At 49.2% G+C, this 26,041-nt stretch overlaps 1 protein-coding gene across 1 annotated transcript in view; it reads left to right on the top strand.

The window, feature by feature from the left end:
• The window catches only part of CHRD (chordin), a 48,370-nt gene extending 22,766 nt beyond the window's left edge, over window positions 1-25,604 (top strand). The window contains exons 6-23 of the mRNA XM_083612766.1: window positions 498-594; window positions 1,343-1,484; window positions 4,361-4,501; window positions 5,845-5,927; window positions 6,056-6,203; window positions 6,644-6,750; window positions 9,223-9,339; window positions 10,364-10,520; window positions 11,858-12,102; window positions 12,683-12,796; window positions 15,828-16,034; window positions 17,422-17,515; window positions 17,977-18,036; window positions 19,349-19,452; window positions 20,434-20,536; window positions 21,838-21,992; window positions 22,468-22,561; window positions 24,661-25,604. Coding sequence (XP_083468892.1) covers window positions 498-594; window positions 1,343-1,484; window positions 4,361-4,501; window positions 5,845-5,927; window positions 6,056-6,203; window positions 6,644-6,750; window positions 9,223-9,339; window positions 10,364-10,520; window positions 11,858-12,102; window positions 12,683-12,796; window positions 15,828-16,034; window positions 17,422-17,515; window positions 17,977-18,036; window positions 19,349-19,452; window positions 20,434-20,536; window positions 21,838-21,992; window positions 22,468-22,561; window positions 24,661-24,719 — 2,227 coding nt within the window. The 3' untranslated portion in view covers window positions 24,720-25,604. The remainder of the gene's footprint in view (window positions 1-497; window positions 595-1,342; window positions 1,485-4,360; window positions 4,502-5,844; window positions 5,928-6,055; window positions 6,204-6,643; window positions 6,751-9,222; window positions 9,340-10,363; window positions 10,521-11,857; window positions 12,103-12,682; window positions 12,797-15,827; window positions 16,035-17,421; window positions 17,516-17,976; window positions 18,037-19,348; window positions 19,453-20,433; window positions 20,537-21,837; window positions 21,993-22,467; window positions 22,562-24,660) is intronic.
• Window positions 25,605-26,041: the final 437 nt, after the last annotated feature.

Here is a 26,041-nt window from a genome sequence, read left to right as displayed (position 1 = left end):
TGCCTGAGACCCTGAGTAGCCTAGGGTGGCTGTGCAGGCTAGGGATGATGGGAGCTGGAAGGAATCCCCCAGGTATCTAGTCCAACCCCTTGCAATGCAGGAAACACAGCTCAAGAATCCCCTACAGGTGGTCCATCTGAACTCCAGGGAAAGAGAGCCCACCACCTTCTGAGACCCAGTAAAGCTGTCCCTGGGCCTTTCTGCATCCTTGGAAAAGTACAAAACGAAGAGATAACCAAATGCACAGTATGGCAATGCAGACTTTGAACGCTTTTAGGCAGGGTGATGTTGCCACACTACCAAACGATAGCAGTAGCAGTCTGGGGACACTTTTAGCATGCAAAATCCATTGCCATTTTGAAGGCTGTTTAAAGAGCTGGCGGGGCGATCTGGAGCTAAGTCAGGTTGGTGGCACCGGCCTAACCTATTCCTTCTGTTCAGTGTTTTCTGTTCTGGTTGCAACCTCAAACCCACAGCCTCTGCCTCTTCTTCTGCAGGCTGGGCCAGCCGAGCCGAGTCCGTTTCACAGACGCTGGTGGGACTGTCCTCTTTGAGCATCCTGTGCAAAAGGGCCCCTCCCCCCAGGATAACATGGTGAGTGACCCATGAGGTCATCGTCCCAATTATTCTACTCCCCTGTGGGCTTTGAAGCACTATGTTGCTGAAACAGCAAGGCATGTTGCTGTAGAGCAGCCTTTCTCAACCTGTGGGTCCCCAGATGTTGTTGGACTACAACTCCCATCACCCCTAGCTAGCAAGGCCAGAGCTCAGGGATGATGGGAGTTGTAGTCCAACAACATCTGGGGACCCACAGGTTGAGAACCACTGCTGTAGAGGGAAGTGAGGGGCAGGTGGGACTTGTCCACCTGGGAAGGCAGCCCATCTAGGAGAAGGAAAACTCATCCTAAACATCTGCTGCCTTGTGGGGTATCTTTGGGAGAAGAAAAGGCTCAAGAGTGAACCCTACACAAATCCAGAGTGGAGTCTCTGATGGTTGGATGGTGCCTTGTATACCTCCTTCTGGCAATTCCTGCAGCCATGTTGGTGCTACTAGCATTGCTTTGCTTCCCTTTGGACCACATCAGTGAGGCCAAGAGGGGGGTCTTGTCATCTGGGTAGCCCAGGACCTCCATATGCACTATGCCCTGGGGAGGTCACTTCAGTGCTGCTAACACAGCGGTTGACTTCACCCCTGGAGGTGAACTCCATTCTCTCTCAAGACAGATGCCAACAATTGGCCATGCTGGATATGCATCCGGTCCTCTGGATTTGCGCTCTTTCCAATAGCCTGATAAATTGGTCTGTTTCTTTCTGCCCCTCTCTCTGGACACTGCCTCCACAGATCTGCGGCGTCTGGCGAAACCTGCAAAAGTCTTTGACCCGGCAGTTGAAGGTTGACCAGCTGCACGTTTCCCTGGTCACCAAGTCGCACCCTGAGGGAGAGATACAAGGCAAAATCATCAAGCACCGGGCCCTCCTTGCAGGTAATCTGTGATCTGAGAGTTTTACCTTTGAGTACAGATTGCTGTTTTCTATTCTTTTTAGCGTCACAAAGCAAACAAACAATAAATTAGTAAGAGAAAGAAATGGTGATATACCAAGGTATATCAAGACATCCTAATTTCCCCAGCTGGTGTGGATGTTGTGTGTTGAGCATCTAAGTCTGAAGCAGAGGAAATAAAATCCCACCAGATGACGTAAAAGTGTTCTGGATCCTCCATCCCCCTGGAAACATGCAGTTTATGTGTAATATTTTCCGTCGAGTGCAGATTTCTGTCATTGTCAGCCCTGCAAATACACTCAGAGCTCTCACTCAAAAGTTACTGCTCATGATTCAATTTAAAATGCTTGTTGTCTCCCTGATCTAGGATATTTGAAGATCCTTGCCTGTCTGCTTGGCCAGCCTAAATAGTGGTTGTCCTGGACTGTCTGTGGTTGCATGCCTTTTCTTTTGGAGTTTCCCCCTGGCTTTACCCTCAGGCCCATCGCTAGAAGTTTTGCAATGAGGCAACCTAAGTGAGCAGATAATCATGGCAGAACGTACGTACAGCTGAGTACAGTGGTACCTCGGGTTAAGTACTTAATTCGTTCCGGAGGTCCGTACTTAACCTGAAACTGTTCTTAATCTGAAGCACCACTTTAGCTAATGGGGCCTCCTGCTGTTGCCACGCCGCTGGAGCACGATTTCTGTTCTCATCCTGAAGCAAAGTTCTTAACCTGAAGCACTATTTCTAGGTTAGCAGAGTCTGTAAACTGAAGCGTATGTAACCTGAAGCATATGTAACCCAAGGTACCACTGTAACTCCTGACGTGGCAGAGTGTCGGTCTGGAGAGAACTGGGATTGAATTCCTCCTCAATGTGTGAAGCCCAGCCACCTCCTCTCAGCCTAACCCAGGGTTGTTGTAGGAAGAGATGGGGTCATCCCAGGCTGTATACTCCACCCCAAGCTCCTTGGAGCAAGGATGAAACAGAAACGTGAGGAGCAATGATAATATCTTTAGTGATATTTAACTGCATTGCTCTTTGGAAAAATAAGTGAGATGCAAATGCAATAAACGAACAAAGAATAAAATCACTGGGTTATTCAGATTGGAGATGCTGGAGCCACACTCTAAATCCAGCTGGTTCCTATCGTCTGCCTTTGTCCAGAGGTCTCCTTGAGAGGCCTTGATTCCTGAGAATTCCTTGCCTGTAGTCGGGGGTTTCTCCCGATGGGTTGGGTTTTTCTCTGGCATTTCAGATGCCGTTTCTCCCTAAGGCTCAGAACTTATTTAGCCTCACCACCAGAGGCTGGGGTGTCCCCTTTCTGGCCTCACCGAAGGATCCTGACTTCTCACCTCCAGACTGGGCCTGATCTGGGGCTCGGTGTAATGCTGGAACCTCCAGGTCAACCTCTGATGGGGACCCAAATGAGCCATTGCGTCCCTCTGGGGACCTTCATGGCTCCAGATGAGCCCTTGCCTGAGCTTCAGTGTGTCTTGCACCTCTGGTCTTTCTTGGTTCTGTTCTCCTGGCTTGTTCTCCAGTTCTGCTTTGCCCACCGAGGCTAGTTGTTCTTTGGTCTGGTCTCCTGACCTGTTCCTCAGTACAGTCATACCTCAGGATACAGCCGCTTCAGGTTGCGTTTTTTTGGGGTTGCGCACCACCAAAATCTGGAAGTACCGGAACGGGTTACTTCCAGGTTTCAGCGGTCGTGCATGCACAGAAGTGCTGGATCACAACCCACACATGCGCAGAAGCGCCGAATCACAACCCGTGCATGCGCAGACGCGGGTTGTGAACGCTGCGGGTTGTGAACGTGCATCCCACACAGATCACATTCACAACCTGAGCTTCCACTGTACTGGTTCATCCTTGTCTCCCACTTTGCTCACCAGTTTTGACCTCTGGCCCGTCTCTCAGCTCCTGGTTCTCACAATGTGACTCCTTTCAAACTGCCGCCCGAGTCCCAACCCTGACAAGACCTTTGGCAGATGCCCATCCTGTCCAGTAGTCTGGCAGCCCTGGCTGCTCGTACAACAGGGAAGGGCGGTAGGTCAGTGGTAGAGCATCTGCCTTGCATGCAGAAGGTCCCAGGTTCAATCCCCAGCTTCCCCAAGTAGGGCTGGGAGAGACCCCTGCCTGAAACCCTGGAGAACAGCTGGTGGTCATTGAAGATAGTACTGGCTAGATAGAGCATAGAGCAGGATCCTTTGCTCCTGTGCACAAGTCTGCCGCTGACCCCCTCGCACTCTCAGGAGGAGTCAGGAGCAAGCCAGCAATAACTCACACAGTGTCAGTGAAGTTAACTCTTTACTCAAAGAAGCAAGACAGCTCAGGAGGCCAGGCCTAGTGAGCACAGCAACTCATCTCAGTGGATCTTGGTCCTATGAGGCAGTTGTGAAGACTGAACCTTCCCACAGTTCCCTAAGTCTCCTCCTCCCCCAGCTCCTTCCCAAGCAATCTGAGACTTCATCGCCTTGTCTGCCTTTGCTCTATCCTCTTCATACCTCTTCTGGCTCTGGGAGACCAGGGAAGAGGGGAGCTGGTCACAGCAGGAGGGGAAGACCCATTGGCTTCTTCAGCAACCTGCCTCATCTCTGCCTCTTGACACCTCCTTCCTACCTCTCCAGCCTCTCCTTCTGCTTCTGGACTGCTCTCTGCCACAAAGTCTCCCTGCTCACGAAATCCTGTTACCTCTTCAGCTTCCAACACCACCTCCTCCCAGGCTTCTCCCTCTGACCACTCATTGTCATCCCACCACCACTCCCCAGGCTCTGCAGCCTTCTTCCCTTTGGGGGTTCCCCAGCTGATGTCTCCCACCACTCCTCTCACCAATCCATGACAAGCACTGTGCTCTTGCTTTCCTCTCCATTTCAGAAACATTCAGTGCTATCCTGACATCCGTCGACGCAACCCACCTTGGCATGGGGGGCATTGCTATGCTGACCCTGAGTGATGCGGAGAACAACCTGCATTTTGTCCTTGTCACCAAAGGGCTTCTGGAGCCGGTGGAGAAAAGTAAGCAAGGGGCAGAAGTTCAGGGGGTTGTGGGGCAGATGCAGCCAGGTGCCTGAGCTTAGCTCAGCCAGGGGAGATGAACAGACAAGACAGGTCTGATGGGTAAAAGCTGGGCTTGTGTCAGAGAGAAGTGAGTTCAACTCCCACAACAGCCAGGGACTAAATTATATCTCCTTCTGGGCGTTACAAACTGTTGACCTCAGTTACTTGTCTCTGAAACAATAGCAATTCGTGTTTGTCGAACCTTGATGAAGATTAGGGCTGGTTCTGTGTTTGAGGGTGCCTGGACAAAGTGCCCTCAGTAAGGGGCCCTAGTGTGCTGCCTTCCCCACCCAGTTGGCCCTACAGAGGACTTACAGTGGCCCTCTGTGGGCCCCAACAGCAGGCTAGGACCTCTCACCATCTGGGGAGGTCAATCAATCAATTTATTGTGCATAGCCAAAGGCCTTTACAATGTACAGCAGAGGGCAAGGCAAGGTTTTCCTCTGAAATCGCACAACATACCCTATAAAAAGTTCACAGCATAAAAATTTAAAATTAGAGAGCATTGATATATCCAGAATGGAGTTTCTTAGCTGCCAGAGCAAATTTGGCTATCAGGTGTGCAATCTGTTGATCTTTACTAGCTAGGAGCTCGACTGTCACCTCCTGGGGGGGATCGGCCTGAGAGGCAAGTCAAGAGCAGGTGACAAAAAAAATTCACTGGGCAGCGAATATAAGGGCAAAGCAGCAGGTAATGCATGACACCCTCAACCTGATTGCATCCATAATTGCACCTGCGTTCCCTCTGGAGAGGTATGAAGAGTGACCCAGCAGTGCAGACAGTAGCACTGGGGCCAGACCTTCCTCCCACCTCCAGTACATAGTTGTGCCATTGCATCCCTGGGAGAAGAAACGCTGTGATGGGGCAAGTCTAGCTTCATGTACCTGGCACACCACTCTGCACCAGGTAAATAAAATGGAGGCCCTAGTGAAGCCCACTTCAGCCAAGGAGGGTCTTGAGTGTCCACTGCTGGCTGGATAACCTGTCCTTGAACCCCAGTCATGCGTCTTGAACCCTGATAATGCCTCTTGATTGCCTGGCTGGAAGATAGAGAGGGAGGTACAGATGTCTGTAGAAACAAGCCTGTTTTGGCAAAGGTAACATTTACATCCTTTGCCTCGCTCACCTTTGCCCCTCCCCACTAAGGGCATGTGGCCCCTGGAAAGCTGACCATGGGAGAATTTGGCCCTTGGTTTGAAAAAGGTTCCCCACCCTCGCTGACCTAGTGGGGGTGATGCTGGTCCACAGCGCTGCAAAGAGTGGCATTGACGTGTTTCGCCTCTTCCTTCTTCCTTCCCAGAATCCTCCTGGCTCCCCCTGAGGGTGCAGATCCTTCACCAAGACAGGGTCCTGAGGGAGGTGCTGGCCAATGTCTCCTGGCAGGTAAAAGCTGCTGTATCTGATCGCTGAGCCAAACTGCTTGCCGCTTCCTCCTTTGCAGACGTTACTTGACAGTGTTCCTCCTCCTCCTCCCCCTCCCCCTCCCCCTTCCTCTCATTTTGCCACATCAGGACCCTGACTTTGCAGAGGTGCTGTCCGGACTGGCGGCTCGAGAAATGCTGTGGCTGGCACAAGGGCAGCTGGAGATCGTCGCAGAGGTGGAGGGCAGGTTGCGCCGTAAAATTGCTGGCCGGATCACTACCAGAAAAAGCTGTGACAGTGAGTTTGGAGGAGGAGGATGGGCAGAAAACATCACCCGTTGGACTTCTGCCTGCTGCACAGCTGCCCATGCAACTGAATACAGCGCAGACTCCGGTTGCTGTTGATGGCTTCCACATGTAGATTTGGCTTGCACCCGCCCTGCCAGCTCTGTAGCCTTCCTGCACCCTCTTCTTCTTCTTGCCAGTGCAGTGTAGTGGTTAAGAGCAGTAGTCTCGTAATCTGGTGAACCGGGTTTGTGTCCCTGCTCCTCCACATGCAGCTGCTGGGTGACCTTGGGCTAGTCACACTTCTTTGAAGTCTCTCAGCCCCACTCACCTCACAGAGTGTTTGTTGTGGGGGAGGAAGGGAAAGGAGAATGTTAGCCGCTTTGAGACTCCTCAGGGTAGTGATAAAGCGGGATATCAAATTCAAACTCTTCTTCTTCTTCTTGCCCCCAGCCATCCAGAGTGTGCTCTGTGGAGGAGACGCCTTGACGCCCACCCAGACGGGGGCTGTGGGCTCTGCCAAGCTCACGCTGCATGAGAACGGGACTTTGGAGTATCAGGTAGGAAGAAACGTCTGGTGGTATTGCACGAGGCTGGAGCAAACAACATTGATACATGTCTGTCTCTGTGTGCGCACGCACTGACGCATGCCTGATGCCAGAGCCTGGCAAAACAAGGTACCAGCAGACCCCAGATCAGTTGAGGGACCATCTCTATGACAGCCATGCTGCCATCTCGGTTCTTCCTTGATGCAGAAACTGACTTTGCCAGAAGTAGCCTCTGAACTGACATAACCCCATATAGCGTATGTCCCAGAATAAAAAAAAACCAGGTCGTTCCCACCTTCTTCTGCCCCACCAGTGATTTCAAGCTCCCCCAACCAGTTCACATCAGGTTGGCCAGGAAATAAACCAAGCATCTTTACTCACCCCCGTTCCAAAAAAGTGAAACATCTTCATTTATTTTCTAGCCAGTGTGGTGTCGTGGTTAAGAGCGGTAGACTCGTAATCTGGTGAACCGGGTTTGCTTCCCCACTCTTCCACATGCAGCTGCTGGGTGACCTTGGGCTAAAGGAGAATGTTAGCCACTTTGAGACTCCTTAGGGTAGTGATAAAGCAGGATATCAAATCCAAATCAAATTCTTCTTCTTCTTCTTCTTCTTCTTCTTTTTCTTCTTCTTCTTCTTCTTCTTCTTCTTCTTCTTTTTCTTCTTCTTCTTCTTCTTCTTCTTCTTCTTCTTCTTCTTCTTCTTCTTCTTCTTCTTCTTCTTCTTGTGAACCCAAATTTTGTAGGAATGCATTTAGGCACTAGGAGATGATATTACTAAATAATATGTCAAGTGAAGGAAGGCCACACCTAAGAAAATTGTGTAAGGAAGGACACATAGTTTGAATCATTGGGTTTTGCAGGTCTGGTTGGAGAGTCTTGTCTCCTTTCCACAAATCTGTGAGCCCCCAAACTCTCCCTTTTCCTTTTTCCTCCCCCCCCCCAACAATGTGCTCCTTTTCAGAAAATCACATTTCCTAGAAACTTTTTGTTTGTGTTGGGGAGGGAGAATTCCTCTCCTTCCCCTCTCCCTTCTTGCCCAGCCTTGCCAGGCTAGTAATCCATCTTGGATTAAAATTGGAGCGTCAAAACAGTTTGGGCATCCTCCTGCTCATCTCACCTTTGATACAAACGTTATAAATCCCTAGGCTAATAAGAGTGGTGGGAGGGAGAAGGGTCGGGGTGTGAGCTTCAGGAGTGGGGGAAGGAAAAGGAGGGAGGGAGTGGAGTTTGAGCTGCCTTGGCTGGGAAAGAAGGCGCAGAGGGGGAATTCTTTTACAGTTTGGATTAGAATCCAAGCCGCAAGATGATGTTAATGCTTGCCGTTTATTTGAAGCCAGCCTTACAAGCCCCTTGAGACTCATTCTTCCAAGCCTTGAAAGAGAAGTGTCTGTGGCGTCACAGCTCCCCATGTTTCTCCTCCTTCCAGGCACTGATGGGGTCTTCTTAGGCTATGGCTTATTTCTTTATTTATTAAATTTCTGCCCTGCTGTCCCTCCCAAAAAGCAGAAAACCACTGCATTTTATATATATATATAAAAAAACCATTAGGATCATCTGAAAACAATTAAAGGGTGTGGCATGCCACATTGCTGTGGCAGGAGAGGATGTCAATTGTGGTGGGGAAGATTCAAGGACAATCAGATAAACACTGAAACATTTCACACCTCTCGCTGAGTTAGTGTACATACTTAAGGTACATATGTAAGAGGCTTGTTTATAGTTATATTTTGGGAGTGATTCATGTTCTTCTGTAGCTGCGTTGTTTTATACTTTCTGGCTGGCCCTAGATCATATTATAAAGCAGTTGTGCTCTGTGTTATAAAGCAAGCACTGCTAGGACTTGTTTCTTTTTGTTTTCCAATGTATTTCTTACCAATAAAAAAATCAGTGTGGTGCAAGCAAATTATTATTCTGAAAGCGTGGTCCAGGGAAAAAAGTTTGCAAATCTCTGATTTAAACAGTCACATACCCCCACAGCTAATGATTTCAAGGTTGCCATGAATGGTGTATTTCAGCCAACCAATGCCTGGGTGAACAGGAATGTTTGTAGATGCCTCATGAATGTTAATAATGAGGGCTGGAGGGACCCACCACCGAGAAGGACCTGCTGTCACCAACTGGGCAGCAGCAGGGACAGCACTACCAACAGGGCCTCTGCCGCCATTTGTAGATGGTTAATATTGGGGGTGGCACTCTTTGAGGTATTTGGGTCCCAAGACATTCAGGGCTTTGTACACTAGTGCTGACACCTTGATTTGAACTTGGCAACTTGCTGATGGCACTTTCTAGCGTAGCACTTTCTGGGCCAGTCTAGCAAGTTGCAGTCCACACTACTTGCAGCCTCCAGACCATCATACGTTTCCCTGCACTGTATGGAATTGGACTAGAGGACCTTGGCGCCTCTTCCAACTCTTCAGTTATATGGTTCTAAGTCTCCCGCAAAGATCTAGTCGCTTCTTCTGGGCTGTGCTCTCCTCCCGCAGGTCCAGGTGGCAGGAACAAGAAGCGAAGTGATCGGCGTCACGCTGGAGACCAAACCTCGCAGAAGGAATAAGCGCAACATCGTGTACGACATGACATCCAGCTACGAGGACGGAATGGTGAGTGTTTGCATGGATCAGAGAGAGATGCAGGAGGTTCTCAAACTGGGTGGTACCACCACCTAGCAGGCAGTGGGATTACCTGGGGGCACTAAGGGGGTGGCAGAAGGTGCTGGCCATGAAAAGCTAGCATCACTGGATTAAGTTCACCCATTGGGTTGAATTAATCCAACTAAATAGCTGGGATTGCTGAATCGGCAGAGCAGGAGACTCTTGATCTCAGAGTCGCGGGTTCAAGCTCCACGTTGGACAGAAGATTCCTGCATTGCAGGGGGTTGGACTGGATGACCCTCATGGTCCCTCCAACTCTACAATACAATACTATGATTCTATCTGGATTTTGAACAAATTTGCAATTAATTGTTCCTGCTTTGAATTTTCTTGAATTATTATCTTCCTTAGTGGGTCGTGCAATTCTGAATAATGCTTTTTATAGGGCAGGGGGAACTGGGGAACGGTTTGTGGAACCAAGAGGACAGTGGTCCAAAAAAGCTTAGGAACCACTGCTCTAGAGAAATTGGTGGTTGAGCCACTTTCCACTACAGTCGAGCCTTGGAAGTCAAACGGCTTAGTTCCCGAACATTTTGGCTCCCGAACATCGCAAATCTGGAAGTGACTGTTCCAGTTTGTAAACTATTTTTGGAAGCCGAACATCTGATGGGGCTTCCGCGGCTTCCGATTGGCTGTAGGAGCTTACTGAAGCCAATCAGAAGCCGTGCTTTGGTTTCCGAACATTTTGGAAGTCGAACGGATTTCCGGAATGGATTCTGTTCAACTTCCAAGGTACGACTGTATGTGTTAGCTTTTTGCCCTTAGTTGCTTATTGTGAAGGCCTTTGGCTATACAGTAAATTGAATTAGGTATAATGTGTTTGCCATCATTAGTGACTTCAGATGTAAAATATATATTCCAAATTGGAGCAAATGGCAAATTCTGTGCACGGGTCATGATTGACCATGTTTCACCATTCTGTGTGTCTCTCTGTGTGTTTTTATTTCCTCTTGAACCATGCACCTTTGTTCAGGCCAGCGGGACTTGGGAGCAAGCAAATGCGCGTGACGCCCACATGTTGCTGCAGAACGAGCTCTTCCTGAATGTGGCCACCAGGGATTTTGAAGAAGGGGAGCTGCGTGGGCAGATCAGTAGCCTCCTGTATGGTGGACTGCCAGCACGGCATGAAGGTACCAGTGTGGAGAGAATGTGTGTGTGAGGAGCTGAGCCGCCCACCAGGCCTGCTGGCTAGTTGGGCTAGAAGAACAGAGTCTTTGCCTAGTCTTTTTAGTTCTTGGATTGGGCAGAAGCCTGTGACCAGACCCAAGAGAAGGCAAGGATGGTGGTAGGTGCCAAAGACTGGAGTTCAACATCTGGAGGAACGCAGGGTCTGGAAACCAAGCCTTATAAGGAATGGTTGAGGCAGTTAAGTGTGTTTAGACTGGAGAAGAGGACATCTTCAACTATCTGAAGGGCTGTCACTTGGAAGGTGGAGCAAGCTTGTTTTCTCCTGCTCCAGAGGGGAGGACCCAAACCAATGGCTCCTACTATACATTAGGAAGACCACCTGAATGAAGCTTGCAGACCACTGGTGGTCCACGGACCACAGTCTGGGAACCACTCCATAGACAGAGGCAGGCAAGTGCTGCCCACTGTTGGCTTAAATGTTCTGCATGAATTCGAAGCCCAGCCAAGTTTTGGGATCCAAACATGCTGAATTTTCAGGTTTGGAAAATGCAGTTTAGAGGGGAAGAACTGTTTGATCTGCAGCCAGACAAATAGGCTGTTAAGTGTGAGCTACAGCTCTCGTATCCCCAAGCCCTCCAACACCCCCATGCCTTGCTGCCCACCTTAGAGTTGCCAAGTGACAATGTGGCAGTGACAGTAGGCAGAGTCCCCCTCCCATGCAACTGTAAAAAGGTAAAGCAGCCCTGTCAGAATCAAGACTTTGCTCCTTGACTCTCAGTCCCCAGCCTTTGTCTGCCCACTTCCACACACCTCCCATCAACTCACAGTCCCTCCTGGGCTTAGGACCAGGGTCATTTTGTTCTTGGCTTCTCCCTTTCCATCCCCGCTCCCCAGAACATGCCTTCACCACTTCCCCCCTCAAATTCCTCCTTTTTACCAGAGTGCCTATTCACCCCTGTCTCGTCAACCATCCTTCTTAACACGGCTGTCTCCCGCTTTGGGTTCTGTGTGAGGTTTGAATCCCAGCCAGACTGCTGATTCCTCTTTTCCTCGCACAAATTGGACTGGAGACTTTCTGACTACTCTGCACCTCTCTGGCCCTCCATTGGAATGTTGAGTTTTGTTAACATTCCGCAGCATCTCCCTGACTCAGCCAATTGGTTTTAGTCCCTTTGCGGACATTATCTCGCCAAATTCAGATTTTGAAAAATTCCTCTAAAGCCCAAGATGACACAAGAGGCTTGTGATGCCTTAAAAACCAAGAAGCCTATTAAGATGCATTTGGCATGTGGCAGTGGACTAGCCCCTGAGCATATAACCCTTGGCTTTTGTTCTACAGAGCTTCCTGTCCCACTGGCCGGCCAATTTGTGTCCCCTCCTGTGCGCACTGGATCTGCTGGGCATGCCTGGGTATCCCTGGACGACCACTGCCACCTGCACTATGAGATCATAGTTGCTGGCCTTGGCAAGGCAGACGACGGCACCATCAGTGCTCACCTCCACGGCTTTGCGGAGCTGGGTGAGCTCCGGGAGAGCAGTCTGCGGGAGCACAAGCGACTGCTGCGGGGCTTCTATGGCACAGAGGTAAGGGGAAGGGCAGTCGCTCAGGGGTGGAGCATCTCCATTGCACGCAGAAGCCCCCAGGCTCAATCCCTGGCACCTCCAGGTATGCTGCGTTAGCAGCACAGAAGCGAGCTCCCTGGGGTGCAAGCCTTGGCAATGTGTCTGGAGGTCCTGGGCTGCCCAGGCGACAAAACCCCCTCCTTGGCCCTGCTGATGTGGTCCAAAGGAAAGCAGAGCAAGACGTTTGGCACCAGCTTGGCTGCAGGAGTTGCCAGAAAGAGGCATGCAAGGCACCATCCAACCGTCTTAGGGATTCCACTCCCGATTTGTACAGAGTTGGCTCCTAAGCCTTTTCTTCTTCCAAAAATTAGGCCTGGGCCAGTTTGGCCTCTTCCCTTTTTTGCTTGCCATGATATTCTTTTTAGGAGGCAAAGGGTGCATTCTCCCAAAGGCCCTTAGCTGCCTGGCCAGTGACAGAGGCCAGAGTTTGTCTGCCTGTGCGTGGACACAAAATTAGCCCAAGGGGTGTGGCAAGAAGGGGCCTAAGAGAGTAGGATTGGGACCGAAGCCTTTGCCTGATGGGGTTCTCCTTCTCACCTAGGCTCAAGGAGTAGTGAAAGACCTGGATGAGGAGCTCCTCCGCCATTTGGCTCAGGGCACAGCCTTCCTGCAAGTCAGCACTAAAGCGAACCCACGAGGGGAGATGCGGGGCAAGGTCAGTCGTGGTCACTCTGCTATTTCTCTTGGGATTTTCTTGGGTTCCTCCAGACAACCTCTTTCTTGAGCATTTATCCTGGTTTGCTTGCACAAAGCTTATGCGGAGGTTAAACTATGTCCTCCCTTTACTGCAGAGTTGCTTTGTTTTTCTTTTGCAGGGAGGTTACACAATAATAAGCCTCCATCCTGAATTCATCCTGATCTTCTTGTGCAGTGGTTCCACAACTACCCATTAAATCATACACTTTTCAATGCATCTGCCTATAGGCTCTGCTTTTCCAGAGATCATGCAAGCCTTTGAGCATGTGAGGAGTGCTTTTTCTACTCTACTAAGTTCTGCCTCACAAGCAGCCTCCAACAACATTTGGAATTAGAGAAGCTTTCAAAATCAAATGGTCTCATTTACAGGGAGACCTGAGTCTCACTGCCCATTACAAATTAGCCATTGCAGGTACACAGAAGCATTCCAACTGTTTTTGCATCCTCAAGTTGTCACATGCGCAATAAGTTGATAATATCACTGGGGCACTGCAAGGATTTCTGAGATTATGTATGCGGATCATTTTGCACATTTAGAATGCACTACAAAAATACTCTAGCAGAACAAAATACTCTCATCTTTCCTCGTATGCTGACCTTTGTACAACAGTTCAGTGTTTGTAGTGGTTAAAACCTCAGGCCCAAACCTCTCCCCAGACTCCATCGCTGCAGACAGTTTTCTCCTCACCTTGGCTGCTTTCCAGTATCAGAGCCAAGCTGAGGTAAAAAAGGGGGACGGGAAGAGGGAGGGTTTGGCTTCTCTCACTCTTGTAGTAATAATTTTAATGGGAAATTGGTATTACATTTGATATAATTTGGCATTGATTTGTTAAAAATTTGAAAAACTAATAAATATCATTTGGCAGCAACAACAATAATTTTTAAAGAGCCGACCGTTCCTTTGTATATGAATAAGTCTGCACCCTTGAATGACAAACATGGCTGCCCCTGTTTCACCCTCAAACATCATCACCTGGGGAGCTGTGAACTATCCCCAGAGTCCTTTAACTCTCCACAAAAATTGCTCAGAAGTTTGTCCCTACCAGGAACCTCCAAATTGCCTCAGATTTTTCTTCAGGTAGGCAGGTACGCAGAGGTGTGAGGAGTGCCCCTGAAAACGTTGTCAAAGTGCTTTTAGTTCTGAAAGTTGAAATTCCTCAGGAACTCAATCGGCCCTTTTAGACAAATTCAGCAGCATCTTGAGACAGAGCAGGTTATTGTTTCTCATTTCGGTTTTTACAAACTGTTCCCTGCTTTCTCCAAAGATGGCAACTGCCCATGTAATTTTTTTCTCCCGCGGGAGAGTGAGAGCAGATATTCGCATTTTTGTGAAGTTGTAGCAGCAGGGTGGGGCTGGTCGATCCTGTCACAAAATGGCGCCATCCGAACCTTTCTTATCTATGAGTAGTGCTATAAATAAAGTAGAAGATAATCTGCCTGACCTGATCCACTTGAGGCCGAGCTGAATTTGCGGATATTCCTTGCCAGGATAGATTCTTGAAACTCTCCCTCCCTTCCAAGGACATTTTGGATAATGGTTTGATAGACCAGAGCTGCAGAAGGCCTTCTAAACTGACAGTGGCTGAGGTCACACAGAGAGAGAGTTTCCAAAATTATTCTCTGTCCCTTAGCTGGTGGAGAAATTTAGAAGTGTGGCTATGTGCCAGACCCTGATGCTTGCCAAGATCTTAAATTCTACACTTAACATAAGGATTTTTGCATTCTTAGCAACTGCTCGCTGGAGGGTTTCTTCTCTGAAAGAGGCTTGCTGCTTTCAACTCCAGTGTGGCAGGCAGAAATTCAGCAGGTGAAGCTTTTCTTGACCTGGCGGTGAAATGACAGAGAATGTTGATCTTGCTGAAATGGTGATCTTGGTTGATCTTGCTGAAACCCGGTGTGCAAGTACTCCTGATACCGCGCATGAAAATGTAAACAGGTCTCAACCCAGTTTTACATTTGTCATGTGACCCTGGTGGTGAGGTCAGCTGCAATGCCAGGAAGACCTTGCTACCATCGCTTCCCCTCACTGTGGCGTGAAGGCAGGGCTGAACTGACCTGCAGTTACTTGCCAGCCGTTTTTCAATGCTAACTCCCCTGATGCCTTCACCGGGGAAATTGGTTAGGGAGATGTTTGACAGACTCTCATCTGCCTCAGCTTGCCTCTTCTGGGCGGGCGGCCAGCATTGATGATGGATTCCCAGAAGCCATGCTTGGCTGGGAGCCTGCTGGCTGTTTTGGTGTCAGGAACATGTACTTCCCTCCAATTGCCTTCTGAGCCTCTCTGGGGCTTCTTCTCGGGTGGAAAGGTATTGAGGGTCACCTGCAGAGTTTTGCAGTGCATCTTCTGCACACGTCAACAAGGCAGGTCAACTGGGCTTGGATCCAAGGGTGGCTGCTTTGCATTCATGGGATGGACGCAAAAATTGCAGTGGAGAGCGAGAGTTCATTAGTGTGGCATGCAAGGGTGCATCCAGATCTATTTGCAAACAGAAGTTGCCATGCCTTCTCCCCTCCCCTGTACAACCATGTCAGAGTGAGCCCGTCTTCCTAATGCCAAGCACAGCATTCTGCAAATCAGATGCTAATTTCAGTAAACGATCTTGAAACTCCCCTCATATTTCAATGGGGCTGGCTACATTTTAAATTTCATTTTTAAATGTGCAGTTAATGTTGAGTTGGCTGTACTTTTTTTTTAAGTCAGTGACCTTCGCAGATAACTACTAAACCCTATTTAAAACTACTGCAGAACCGCACCATACGTTTAAAACACATGGGTTCCCCCAAAGAATCCTGGGAACTGTCGTTTCTTCTTAGCTATGTCTGTGTTTGTATGAGTTATGTGTGTTTTGTTTGTGTTTGTATTGATTCTTGTGAGCCGCCTTGAGTCCTGGTTCTGGGGGAAGCAGTGGAATAATTATGCATAACGTTGACCGCACTGCTATCCGTTTCCAAATCCGATGTGCCGTCTCTGACAGCCGCTGTTCCCTTAGGTGCACATTCCCAACCGCTGCGAGGCGGGCGGCATTCGGCTGGCTCCAGAGGACCCCGAGGATGAGCTTCCAGGGGACCCAAATCCCAGGGACCCTGAAGAGCTGAAGAAAGACCCCAGCTCCTGCTACTTTGAAGGGCAGCACCGGCCCCATGGCTCCCGCTGGGCCCCAGAGTATGACAAGAAATGTTCCGTATGCAGCTGCCAGGTGAGCGGAAAGGCGGGGCCACCTCCTGGAAGACCGTAAGCATCCAAAAAATAATAATAACTAGGGTGCAAGTTTTGTACAAACAGGAAGGCGTCTGTGCTCACCAAGATCCCACTACAGCAGCCTTCACCAACTTGGAGCTCCCCAGAGATAGTTGGACTCCATTTGTCATGGATGCTTTAGCTGAGATTCCTGCACTGCAGGGGGTTCGACTTTCCAACTCTACAATTCTGTGATTTTCATCAGCCCCAGCCTGAATGGCCAAGGGTGAGGGGTGATTGGGGTGAGGGCCAGCCTGTTGGGATGTGTCCAGGGAGATGGGGGCGTCTGGCAGGCCCCCTGCTGGCTCCAGCCCACCGGCCGGCAGCCGGGGAAACTCCAGTTCTCAGAACAGCATCAAAACTGCGACTCAAGCCTCAGAGACCTTTAGAGACTGAGCACGCAAGCCAGCAGAGAGAAGAACTCTTTGCAACAGAAGTAGCGGACAGAGGCACATGTAAGCATATTTGCAAGCGTTTATTCAGCATTAGAACAAAGAAAAACATGTCTGCTTCCCTTCGTGTCCAAGCAAAACAGCAAAGGCAAAAGCGATATACCACGGAAGTTCCCAGCAGACTGTGCTGGAAGTAAACAGACATGTGACATACAACAACTCCACATGCCTGTTCTAAAACGGAAGTATATCCTAACATCAGCCCCAGCCTGAATGGCCAAGGGGGAGGGGTGATTGGGGTTAGGGCCAGCTTTCCCATAAGGTGGGAGATGCAGCCACCTCGGGCAGCACCCTCATAGGTGCCCCACCTGTCCTCACACCTGCAGTGCCAGCATTGGCACTGATTTCTGGGAAGATTTCGCAATATCTCACCGGAACCTGCTGGCATTGCCAGTACTTCATGCCAGCCTAGGGAAGGGATGCTTCGACGGACGTGGCAATGCAAGGCTGGACTGGCACTTCCTGGTTCGATTTGAGCAGCAAAATGGGACACACCAGACCTGATGGGAGTTGTATTTCAGCAACATCTGGAAATGTCAAGGACTGGACTTTCTACTGAGCTATGATGGTCCTTCTCCGGACCGTTGCTCCTTTGCGAAAGGAGATTAATGCTAACACCTGCATGCTCATTCAGAGCTGCCGTTGTCTGAACAGCATCGGGGGGTGGGTGCAGAATCACAGCCGCTCCTCAAAGTGTATCATTTCTAAGAAAGTAAGGGTGTAAGGATGGGCATGCAGGATCAGAACCCGGGTTGGAAAGAAGCAGATTCTCCAGAGCTGTGTGAATGGGATTTGACACCTTCCTTTCTCTGCCCGCTGCTTTTCAAGTCAGGCTTCCGAGGTGGAATGACTCTTCTCTTCTTGTTGCCTCCCCTCCCCTATCCTGTACCATAGAAGCGCACTGTTATCTGTGACCCTGTCCTGTGCCCGACGCTAAACTGCTCCCGGCTGGTGCACCTGAGAGATCGTTGCTGTCCTGTGTGCGAAGGTAACATGGGGTTGAGCGGGGCCGGGTTAGAAAGCTGCAAAAGGAAAAGGGAGTTGGGAGTTCTTAGTCTTATATGTTGCAAATATCTAGAGGGATCCAGATGTAGGAAGCATGATGCAGAGCAAGACTGAAGTCTTACCCCTGGGATTAGGTATGTAAAAAGGCAGCAGTTTCCATTCTGACATATTCATCAGTCAGCACTGTTTCCATTCCACTGCAGTTCAGTTTCTGCCAAATCCTAAGTTATTTGCCTCGGTTCCACTATTCAATGTAACTATCTAAGGTTTCCTTTACATAACTTACACTTGTTTGTCCTCCAGCTCTGGCCTAGATTGCCACAGGTTTCTCACTCCTGTGATAAGAGGACTCAGCAGTTCCAGACACAGCGACCATTGCTGCCCCTATCTGTTCCCCATGATCCTTTCATGTCTTCATGTCTCTCATCATGTCTTCCTGAACAGAGGAGAAGGAAGCCCCAGGAGGACCAAGAGCTGCTGAGAGAGCCCAAGACAGCAGCGAAGGTGAGGGGAAGGGAGGAGAAGATTTTCTGCAAGCAGAGGTGGATTTAAGGCAGAATGACCGGTTCCACCACCCTGGGCACCAGGCCTAGGGGTGCCACAGCATCACAACTAGCCAGCAGTGGCTCCCAGTTGGAGGTCCATGGACCCCAGAGGGTCTGTGTGACCCACCCAGGGGGTCTGTGGCCCCATTCACACAGCAATAACTACCATAGAGGTATCAGAATCTCCAAAAGCAGGGAGTCCATGGCTTGGCTTTTGAAAAATGGGGATCCACAATACTTAGCTAATTAGGAACTACAGACTTAAGTGAATTGAGCAGAACGGAAGGCAAGAGGCAGAGGGGGTGCCAAATTTTGTCTCGCACAAGGTGCCACTGAAATTTAAAAGACCACCATCTGCCACTTCTGCAAACCTGATAGCCTGCAAACCTGACTATCCACGAAGAATGAGAGATGCAAGTGAGGCGTCGCATCAGTGGGGACGGCTGGTCCACTAAGGAGAGTGGGGCACTGCCCCTCCAACCACAGCCTGCCCTGAGCCAGCCCCATATTCCCTACCTTCTTACTTACAGCCAGTCCCAGGGGGTGGGGGGGAGTTATTGACTATCCTCCTTAGTCTCGGCAACTCAGTTTGAGGAGGAGGATGGAGACAAAACTAGAAGGCGTTGGCTCTGCCTGACATTAGCTGTGGCGCCAACTTCTATTTAGGCTGCCGGTTTTCTGCCAGAACCGAACCAGCCATTAGGCAGGGCGAGGCCACTTCCTCAAGTGGCAGAAGACCTCCCACCCCCACCCCCGGCAGCACAGTGCTCTGACATAGCTCAGTCGGTAGAGCATGAGCCTCTTAATATTAGGATCACGGGTTCAAGTCCCATGTTGGGTGAAATATTTCTGCATTGCAGGGGGTTGGACTAGATGACCCGTGTGGTCCCTTCCAAATCCACAACTCTATAATTCTGTAATGCACCTCCACCAGTGGTGGAGAAGCTGCATTAGTGCCAATTTTGAGCCAGGTCATGTCCATTTTGGGTGAGATCTAGCCCGAAATCATGTGAGATCTTGCGGACTGTGCAAGATCTTGTGCAATTTTGGGTGGGATCTCACCCCAAATCGGCATGGAGTGAATTCTCATTTAAAAGCCACATCATCTCCTTGCAAACCGATTGTAAGGAATGCTCAGTAAACAAGTCTCCATAATCCACCCTCTTAGAGCATCCCTGTTCAGTACAATGTGTCCTTCAGCTCGAAGAGCAATGCACATGCCCCTTTCAAGACTGGGGAGATGCACTCTGACCTTCCTTCTCCCACTGCAGGCTGTTACTTTGAGGGCGACAAGACGTGGCGAGGAGCAGGCACCCACTGGCACCCCGTGGTCCCTCCCTTCGGCCTCATTAAATGCGCCATCTGCACCTGCAAGGTGGGCTCGTCAGCCAGGCCCTTGAGAGAAGCCTTCAGAGGAACCCAAAGCTCACGACCAAAGAAAACCCTCCTCCTCCTCTCCTTTGCTTCTCAAATGCTTTGTTTATGCTGGGGTAAACAAGAAGCTTGTCTGTGGGCTTCTTTTAAAGCTTGGTGGCCGTCACTTACTCATGGAATTCCAAATGAAGCTGAATTCTGGATGGATAAAATAAAGTACTTTTTCATGTAGTGCAGTTAAACTATGGATCTCACTTCCATAGTAGCGTTTTGAGAGAAGGAGAAAGAAAAACTTTTCTCTGTTTGTTTTCTCCATGCCATGTATAATTTTATAAACTTCTTTACTAGTCATTTTCTTTAAACTAAAAGTCCCCAGTGCCACAGACTTTCTTCATAGGAGTGCCTCTCTAGCCCCTTGATCATTCTGGTTGTCCTTTTCTAAATCTGTCTTTATAATAATAATAATATTTTTTTATTTATACCCCGTCCATCTGGCTGGACTCTGGGTGGCTCCCAACAGAATATTAAAAATACAATAAAACATCAAACATTAAAAACTTCCCTAAACAGGACTGCCTTCAGATGTCTTCTAAAAGTCAATACTTTATTTCCTTGACATCTGATAGGAGGGCGTTCCACAGGGTGGGTGCCATTACTGAGAAGGCCCTCTGCCTGGTTCCACGTAACCTCACTTCTCACAGGGAGGGAACTGCCAGAAGGCCCTTGGAGATGGACCTCAGTGTCCGGGCTGAATGATGGGGGTGGAGACGCTCCTTCAGGTATACTGGGCCAAGGCTGTTTAGGGCTTTAAAGGTCAGCACCAACACTTTGTATTGTGCTTGGAAACATACTGGGATTGTGCTCAGAAATGTACTTTGTGTATGCATGCACATTTGTGCATGTGTATACCTTAAGGTTGGTTTGCGCATGGTGCTCTGACCCTAAGGCTCACAGTCTGTACCTGCCCACACTCTTTGCACAGGGAGCCACGGGGGAAGTTCACTGCGAGAAGGTCCAGTGCCCTCACCTGACCTGCAGCAACCCCATTCGGGCCAACCCATCGGACTGCTGCAAGCAATGCCCAGGTGAGCCAAGCATTCTGGGACAGCAAGCGGAACCAAGCAGTACTCCACCAGCCACAAGTCCTTTTGCTGCCACAACTCTGGTTGTTCACATGGGGTGGGATAAAGGAAGCGACTGCCCCAGTGCTTTTTCCCAGCAGGAAAGAAGGGAAACCTGTGGCCCTGCAGATATTGCAGGACTCCAACTCCCAGCTCAGTTTCTGCCAAGGGCACAAATCCAATTGCCATAGAGGCAAGGTGCAGGTTACAATAAGAGTCATTGATGCATAGCTAAGTGCAAGATAAGACATTGGTCCAACAAACGACAGCTTGCTGGTCCCCCTATTCAGTCGCTGAGCTTCTGCCTCTGCCATGACAGCTCAGAAACTCAGGAGTTGTTGGAGGCCTTCAGTTCAGAGCATTCTCCACAAATAGCTGCCCAGCCTCTTGCAAGAGACTCTTGCTGAAGTTGCAAGCAAGACCACAGAAGCCTGAAAAGGCAGCTGCCAGCAACAGCAGTCCTCTTGCCTGCCTTTGCGATGAGTCACTCATTTAGCATGCTCTGGAACTCCCTGCCTAGCGACAGCAAGCAGGCGCCTTCATCATACTGCTAGAAACTTTTCAGTTTCAGTGGGTCTATTCGGAGGCAAGATTTGGCCGCATTTGTGTTTCTCAATTTTTTAAAAAATGTTCTACTGTTCATTGTTCTTGACTGTTTTTTTAGACCCTTTTAATTTAATTTAACCATCTTAAATGTGTTTTTAATTTTATTTTATTGTGACTGGCGTGTTCACTGCCCTGGGCTCCTTTGCGAGGAAGGCTGGGATATAATTTAATGAAATAAACATAAATTAAATTGTTCTATTTTCCTTGATAAAGCAGAGCTGTGCCTGGACTGTGCCACTGTGGGCGGCTCACACAAATGAATATTCCTCTATAGACACACAAAGGAGCATCACTGCACCTAGGGTCACTGAAACTAGCATGTCAGGGAGAAGGACGTGCTAGAAGGTATATTTGGTTTTTGCAGCGGGGGAAGCTTACAGTATCTGAAGTGGTTCACCCCAGACACAAACCCCTCTGCCTCTGAGACCTTTTAAACCAGTCATAGGTGTGTCCTTAAACGCCACTGTCATGGGAGTCGACCAAGTCAGTATTGGGAAGGAAGCCTAAAACTTTCCTTTGAATTCTGTGTGCGTTTTGTTCTCGGTGACCTCATGATTTAGGCATTTTGGGATGTTTTTTTCCACCAGGGAGTGTTCTGGGGCTCATGGCCGCATCTTCCTCGCCCTTCCAAATGTTCTCTCTGTGCGTTCTTTCCGCAGCCCCAGAGAGGAGCCCCTCTGCCCTCTCTGATATGATGCAAGCGGATGGGCCTAGGGCCTGCAAGTTTGGGCGGCAGTGGTACATGCACAACGAGAGCTGGCACCCCACCGTGCCCCCCTTTGGGGAGATGAAATGCATCACCTGCTGGTGTTTGGTGAGTGAGGGGCAGAAGGTGGCAGAGGAGGAGGAGGAGGAGAAGGAGGAGGAGGAGGGAGTTGAACTGCAGGGGTAGGACAGCCCCAGGCCAAGGTGGGTTTTGGGAGCCTGGCTTCAGCGCACTTTCTGTAGACTTGCTCTGACCACCAGCACCACCTCATACCACTCAACTGTCCCGAATTGAGTAAAACATCCCGGAATTGCAGACTCCATCCCTGTTTCCAATTGGATCCCGGAAGGTCCTGTTTTTCAATCTGGTACTCAGGTGGGAGTCAGCTGGCTCACACCAGAGCGCTGAACCAAAAGGCACTCGGGTTGTTGTGCTTTTTTGTCTTGCGCTAGTCAGCCAGCTCCAGCAAGAGCTGGGGATCAAAACATGAGCATCCCGATTTTGATCATCAGCGGGATGTTGGAGGGTTTGCCACCCCCAAGTTTTGGCTGTAGTGTAAATGCCTCTTGCTGTCCTTTTTCAGTCTGGGGAGACTCACTGCCAGCGCCAAGAATGCTCTCCTGCCTCTTGCTCTGGAGGGGAGAAGACGGAGGACAGCTGCTGCTCCAAATGCCACGGTCAGTAGGAGTGTAGTTCTGTGTAATATAAATGTAACATTATTATGATAATTATTATTATCTGTGGACTTCTTCAGTGGGCAGAATATTTTAGTTCTGCCTTTTTATCAGTATGAATGTGTTCTTAGCTTTTACTTTGCTTTAGTTCTGTGTTCCTTTCTGTTTTATAAAAAGTTAAGCTAATAATTGTAGAATTGTAGAGCTGAAAGGGACCGCGAGGTCCACACCCAGCCACCCTGCACCGCATGAATTTTTTGCCCAATGTGGGGATCGAACCCATGACTCTGAGATTAAGAGGCTCATGCTCTGCTCACCGAACTATCTATAATAATGACCTGACGAGGACAGCTGTCAGGTGGAAGGTCTTGCTCAACAGAAGAGGGTTAGATTGCAAATGACTGGCCTTCTTTTCCAAACTGCAGGACGAGTGATTTCATGGGGCCTCAGCTGAATCTGCTGCTGAAAACACAACTTGGAGGTTTCCAAGTTCCAGCTCCCACTAAGCAACACGTGTGCCCCTAAGATTGTGTTTCCAGTTCCCACTGCACACACACACACACACACACACACACACGCAAAATTTGTTAAGCCTGCCTTTTCACCTGGACTACACCTAGAGAAGTCTGGGAATGTTGTGGATAGTAGGAGAGGATATATTGCTTAAATATTATCCTTCCTTACTCATGCTAGTGAGCCATTTAGCAGAGCATATTCCCCCCCTATACAGCAGGAAGCAAGTTTGCAGATTCGTTTGAATCTCTTTAGTTAAGCAATCCAGTCCCGCATGCCCAGATTGGATTATTCCTGGTAAGACCCCTTTTGACCCCTCTTAAAAAGAAACAAAGACACAACAGTCTTCCTTAAACAGTAACAAGAAGTTTACTTACATTCAGTTCACAGTATGATCCCTGATGGCAGGCTTTAGCTTGTAGTTGCAGAATAAGGTGTGGATTTATCCCATAAGGGAATTCATCCCATGTGCTGCTGGCAGAGAGCCAGCAAACAGCATCAGGAAACAGGCATCAAGAAGGAAAGCACCAAGAGAGGAAGATGGCTGCGTGACTGGCCCTTTTTGTGGGGTCTGCAAGGGTCATGCCCACCTACTGTATACCTGAAGGAGCGTCTCCACCCGCATCGTTCAGCCTGGACACTGAGATCCAGCACCGAGGGCCTTCTGGCTGTTCCCTCATTTTGAGAAGTGAGGTTACAGGGAACCAGACAGAGGGCCTTCTCGGTAGTGGTGCCCGCCCTGTGGAACGCCTTCCCTTCAGATGTGAAGGAAATAAGCAGCTATCTGAAGGCAGCCCTGTTTAGGGAAGTTTTTAATATTTGATCGTGTTTTTAATATTCTGCTGGGATGCTGCATTGCTTTTAACACTTGATTGGGAGCTGCCCAGAGTGGCTGGGGCAACTCAGCCAGATGGGCAGGGTATAAATAAATTATTATTATTATTATTATTATTATTATTATTATTATTATTATTACTGTTGGACTTCTTTGCCAACACAGAGTATGCGCAGCAACTGGAGCGTAGAAATACAAGGCTGTCTACGATATCTTTGCTTACGTAACAGTCAAAAGCTGCAAGCCATCACTCCTCACCAGCAGCATACAAAACATTTAATCAACTTAAATACAGTTTTCAAATAATCAATTATCCTATCATATTCCTTCCTGCATCCAGTGCAGAAAGTAAACTCCCCTTTTAATTAAACAGGTGTACAGCTAAGTAGGTCAAACTGCACACATATACCTGTGAGCTTTGATTATCCAACCCTGTTCCTGCATTGCATCATTGACCACTTTAAGATAAAGAAAAACCAACACCTACCTGGTCACATGCAGGGGAAGCATGCTCCAGACCAGGTGTAACAGGAACGTCAACTAGCTGGATCAACATCCCCCTGTCTGTGTCAACGCAAACAAGGAACGTTGTATTTGACTGCTACAAGGATTACATCCCACAAGAAGGTGCAGAGTCTATTGCAAAAGGAAAAAAACAAAACACAACGAAGGCAGCTTCCAGTGTAGCCTTCCTTTGCTTTGGGTCCTGCTCTCTTGTTTACTTAAAACCTCCCCCCCCCCAATTGCCTTGCAGCACCAGATGACACTCAGGAGATGCCACGAGATGAAGCTAAGGATTCCTGGAGACACTAGCTGGCTGGCTGGACCAGGGAGCCCAGATGTCACGGCGGGCACTGCCAAGTGCTGGTAGAGCTGAAGAACAGGGCATTTTACAGCTGGCGCTTTGCAAGACCTCCCCAAACCCCTCCATGTTGTGTTGGCTTCCTAAGTCAACAGAGGAGAGGGGGCGACTTCTGCTCTTGCCACAGAATGAGCAGCCATCCTTTTGAGTGCCTGGCACGCTCTTGGCTCTCTGCTCCCTGGCACCAGCCTGGCTGTCATATATATTTTGGACCGGCATCCGCGAAAGGAGATGGGGGATCCACAAGCCTCTTGGGGACTGCAGGTGGCTGCCAAGCAAGGCTATAATTGCAATGGAGAGGTGCGCGTGGCATTATTTGTCATGCTAGGTAAAGCTGTTAGCCCCCTTCTCAGGGTGAGGTCTTGGAGCGCAGCTGGGAACCCTTGTATAGGACTGCAACAAATTCAAGAGTGCTGTGCCTCCATCCAACTGTTTCAGACGGCTTCATGTCTCCAGTACGGCTTACGTGGCTCACCCCCAGACCAGCCTGTATATGGTGTAAAATTGTCACCCTCTGCTGCATCTCTTTGGGGTCTGTTGTTGGGAAGGACTTGTTGTGTAATTTATGGTTTCTATGGGCAAGTTTCTGTTTGCTCCCCACTCATCTCAATGCGGGAGGATTGTTACGGGAGATGATGTATTTATTAAAAAAAAAAAAAAGAATCAGCGGAGAAAAGCTAGTGAGCTTTGGCAAGTGTTTTTGCAATTTCCCACCCTATCCCAAAGGTGTTTCTGTTGACTCGGATTGATGGCTTCAAGTTACAATGAAAGAGATTCTGACTCAACATCAGGAAGAGCTTTCTGGCAGTAAGAGCTGTTCAACAGGGTCTCCCTCGGGAGGTGGTGGACTCTACATCCTTGGAAGTTTTGAAGCAGAGGTTGGATGGCCGTCTGCCATGGATGCTTTAGCTGAGATTCTTGCAATGCAGGGGGTTGGACTAGATGACCCCATGGCGTGCTCGCTTCGGCAGCACATATACTAAAAATAGATGACCCCTTGGGTCCCTTCCAACACTATAATTCCATGATTCTTCATATTGCACTCTTGGGCACAGTCGGAGTAGAGCGCTGCCCTTACAAGAAGAACCTGCCGGATCAGGCCAGTGGTCCATCTAGTCAAGCATCTTGTTCTCATGGCAACTAACCAGACGCTTGTGGGAAACCCGCAAACAGGACCCGAGTTCCAGAGCTCTCTTTCTTGCTGTCATTTCTAGGAACTGGTATTCATAAGCATTTGCTGCCATAAAGTCGGAGAGTCAGGATGACTAGTAGC

This window comes from Podarcis filfolensis, assembly GCF_964270895.1.
Source record: "Podarcis filfolensis genome assembly, chromosome: 5".
In the NCBI taxonomy this organism is placed as follows: Eukaryota; Metazoa; Chordata; class Lepidosauria; order Squamata; family Lacertidae; genus Podarcis; species Podarcis filfolensis.
Note: the sequence above shows the minus strand (reverse complement) of the source record. Positions and strands in the feature narration are given on the sequence as shown.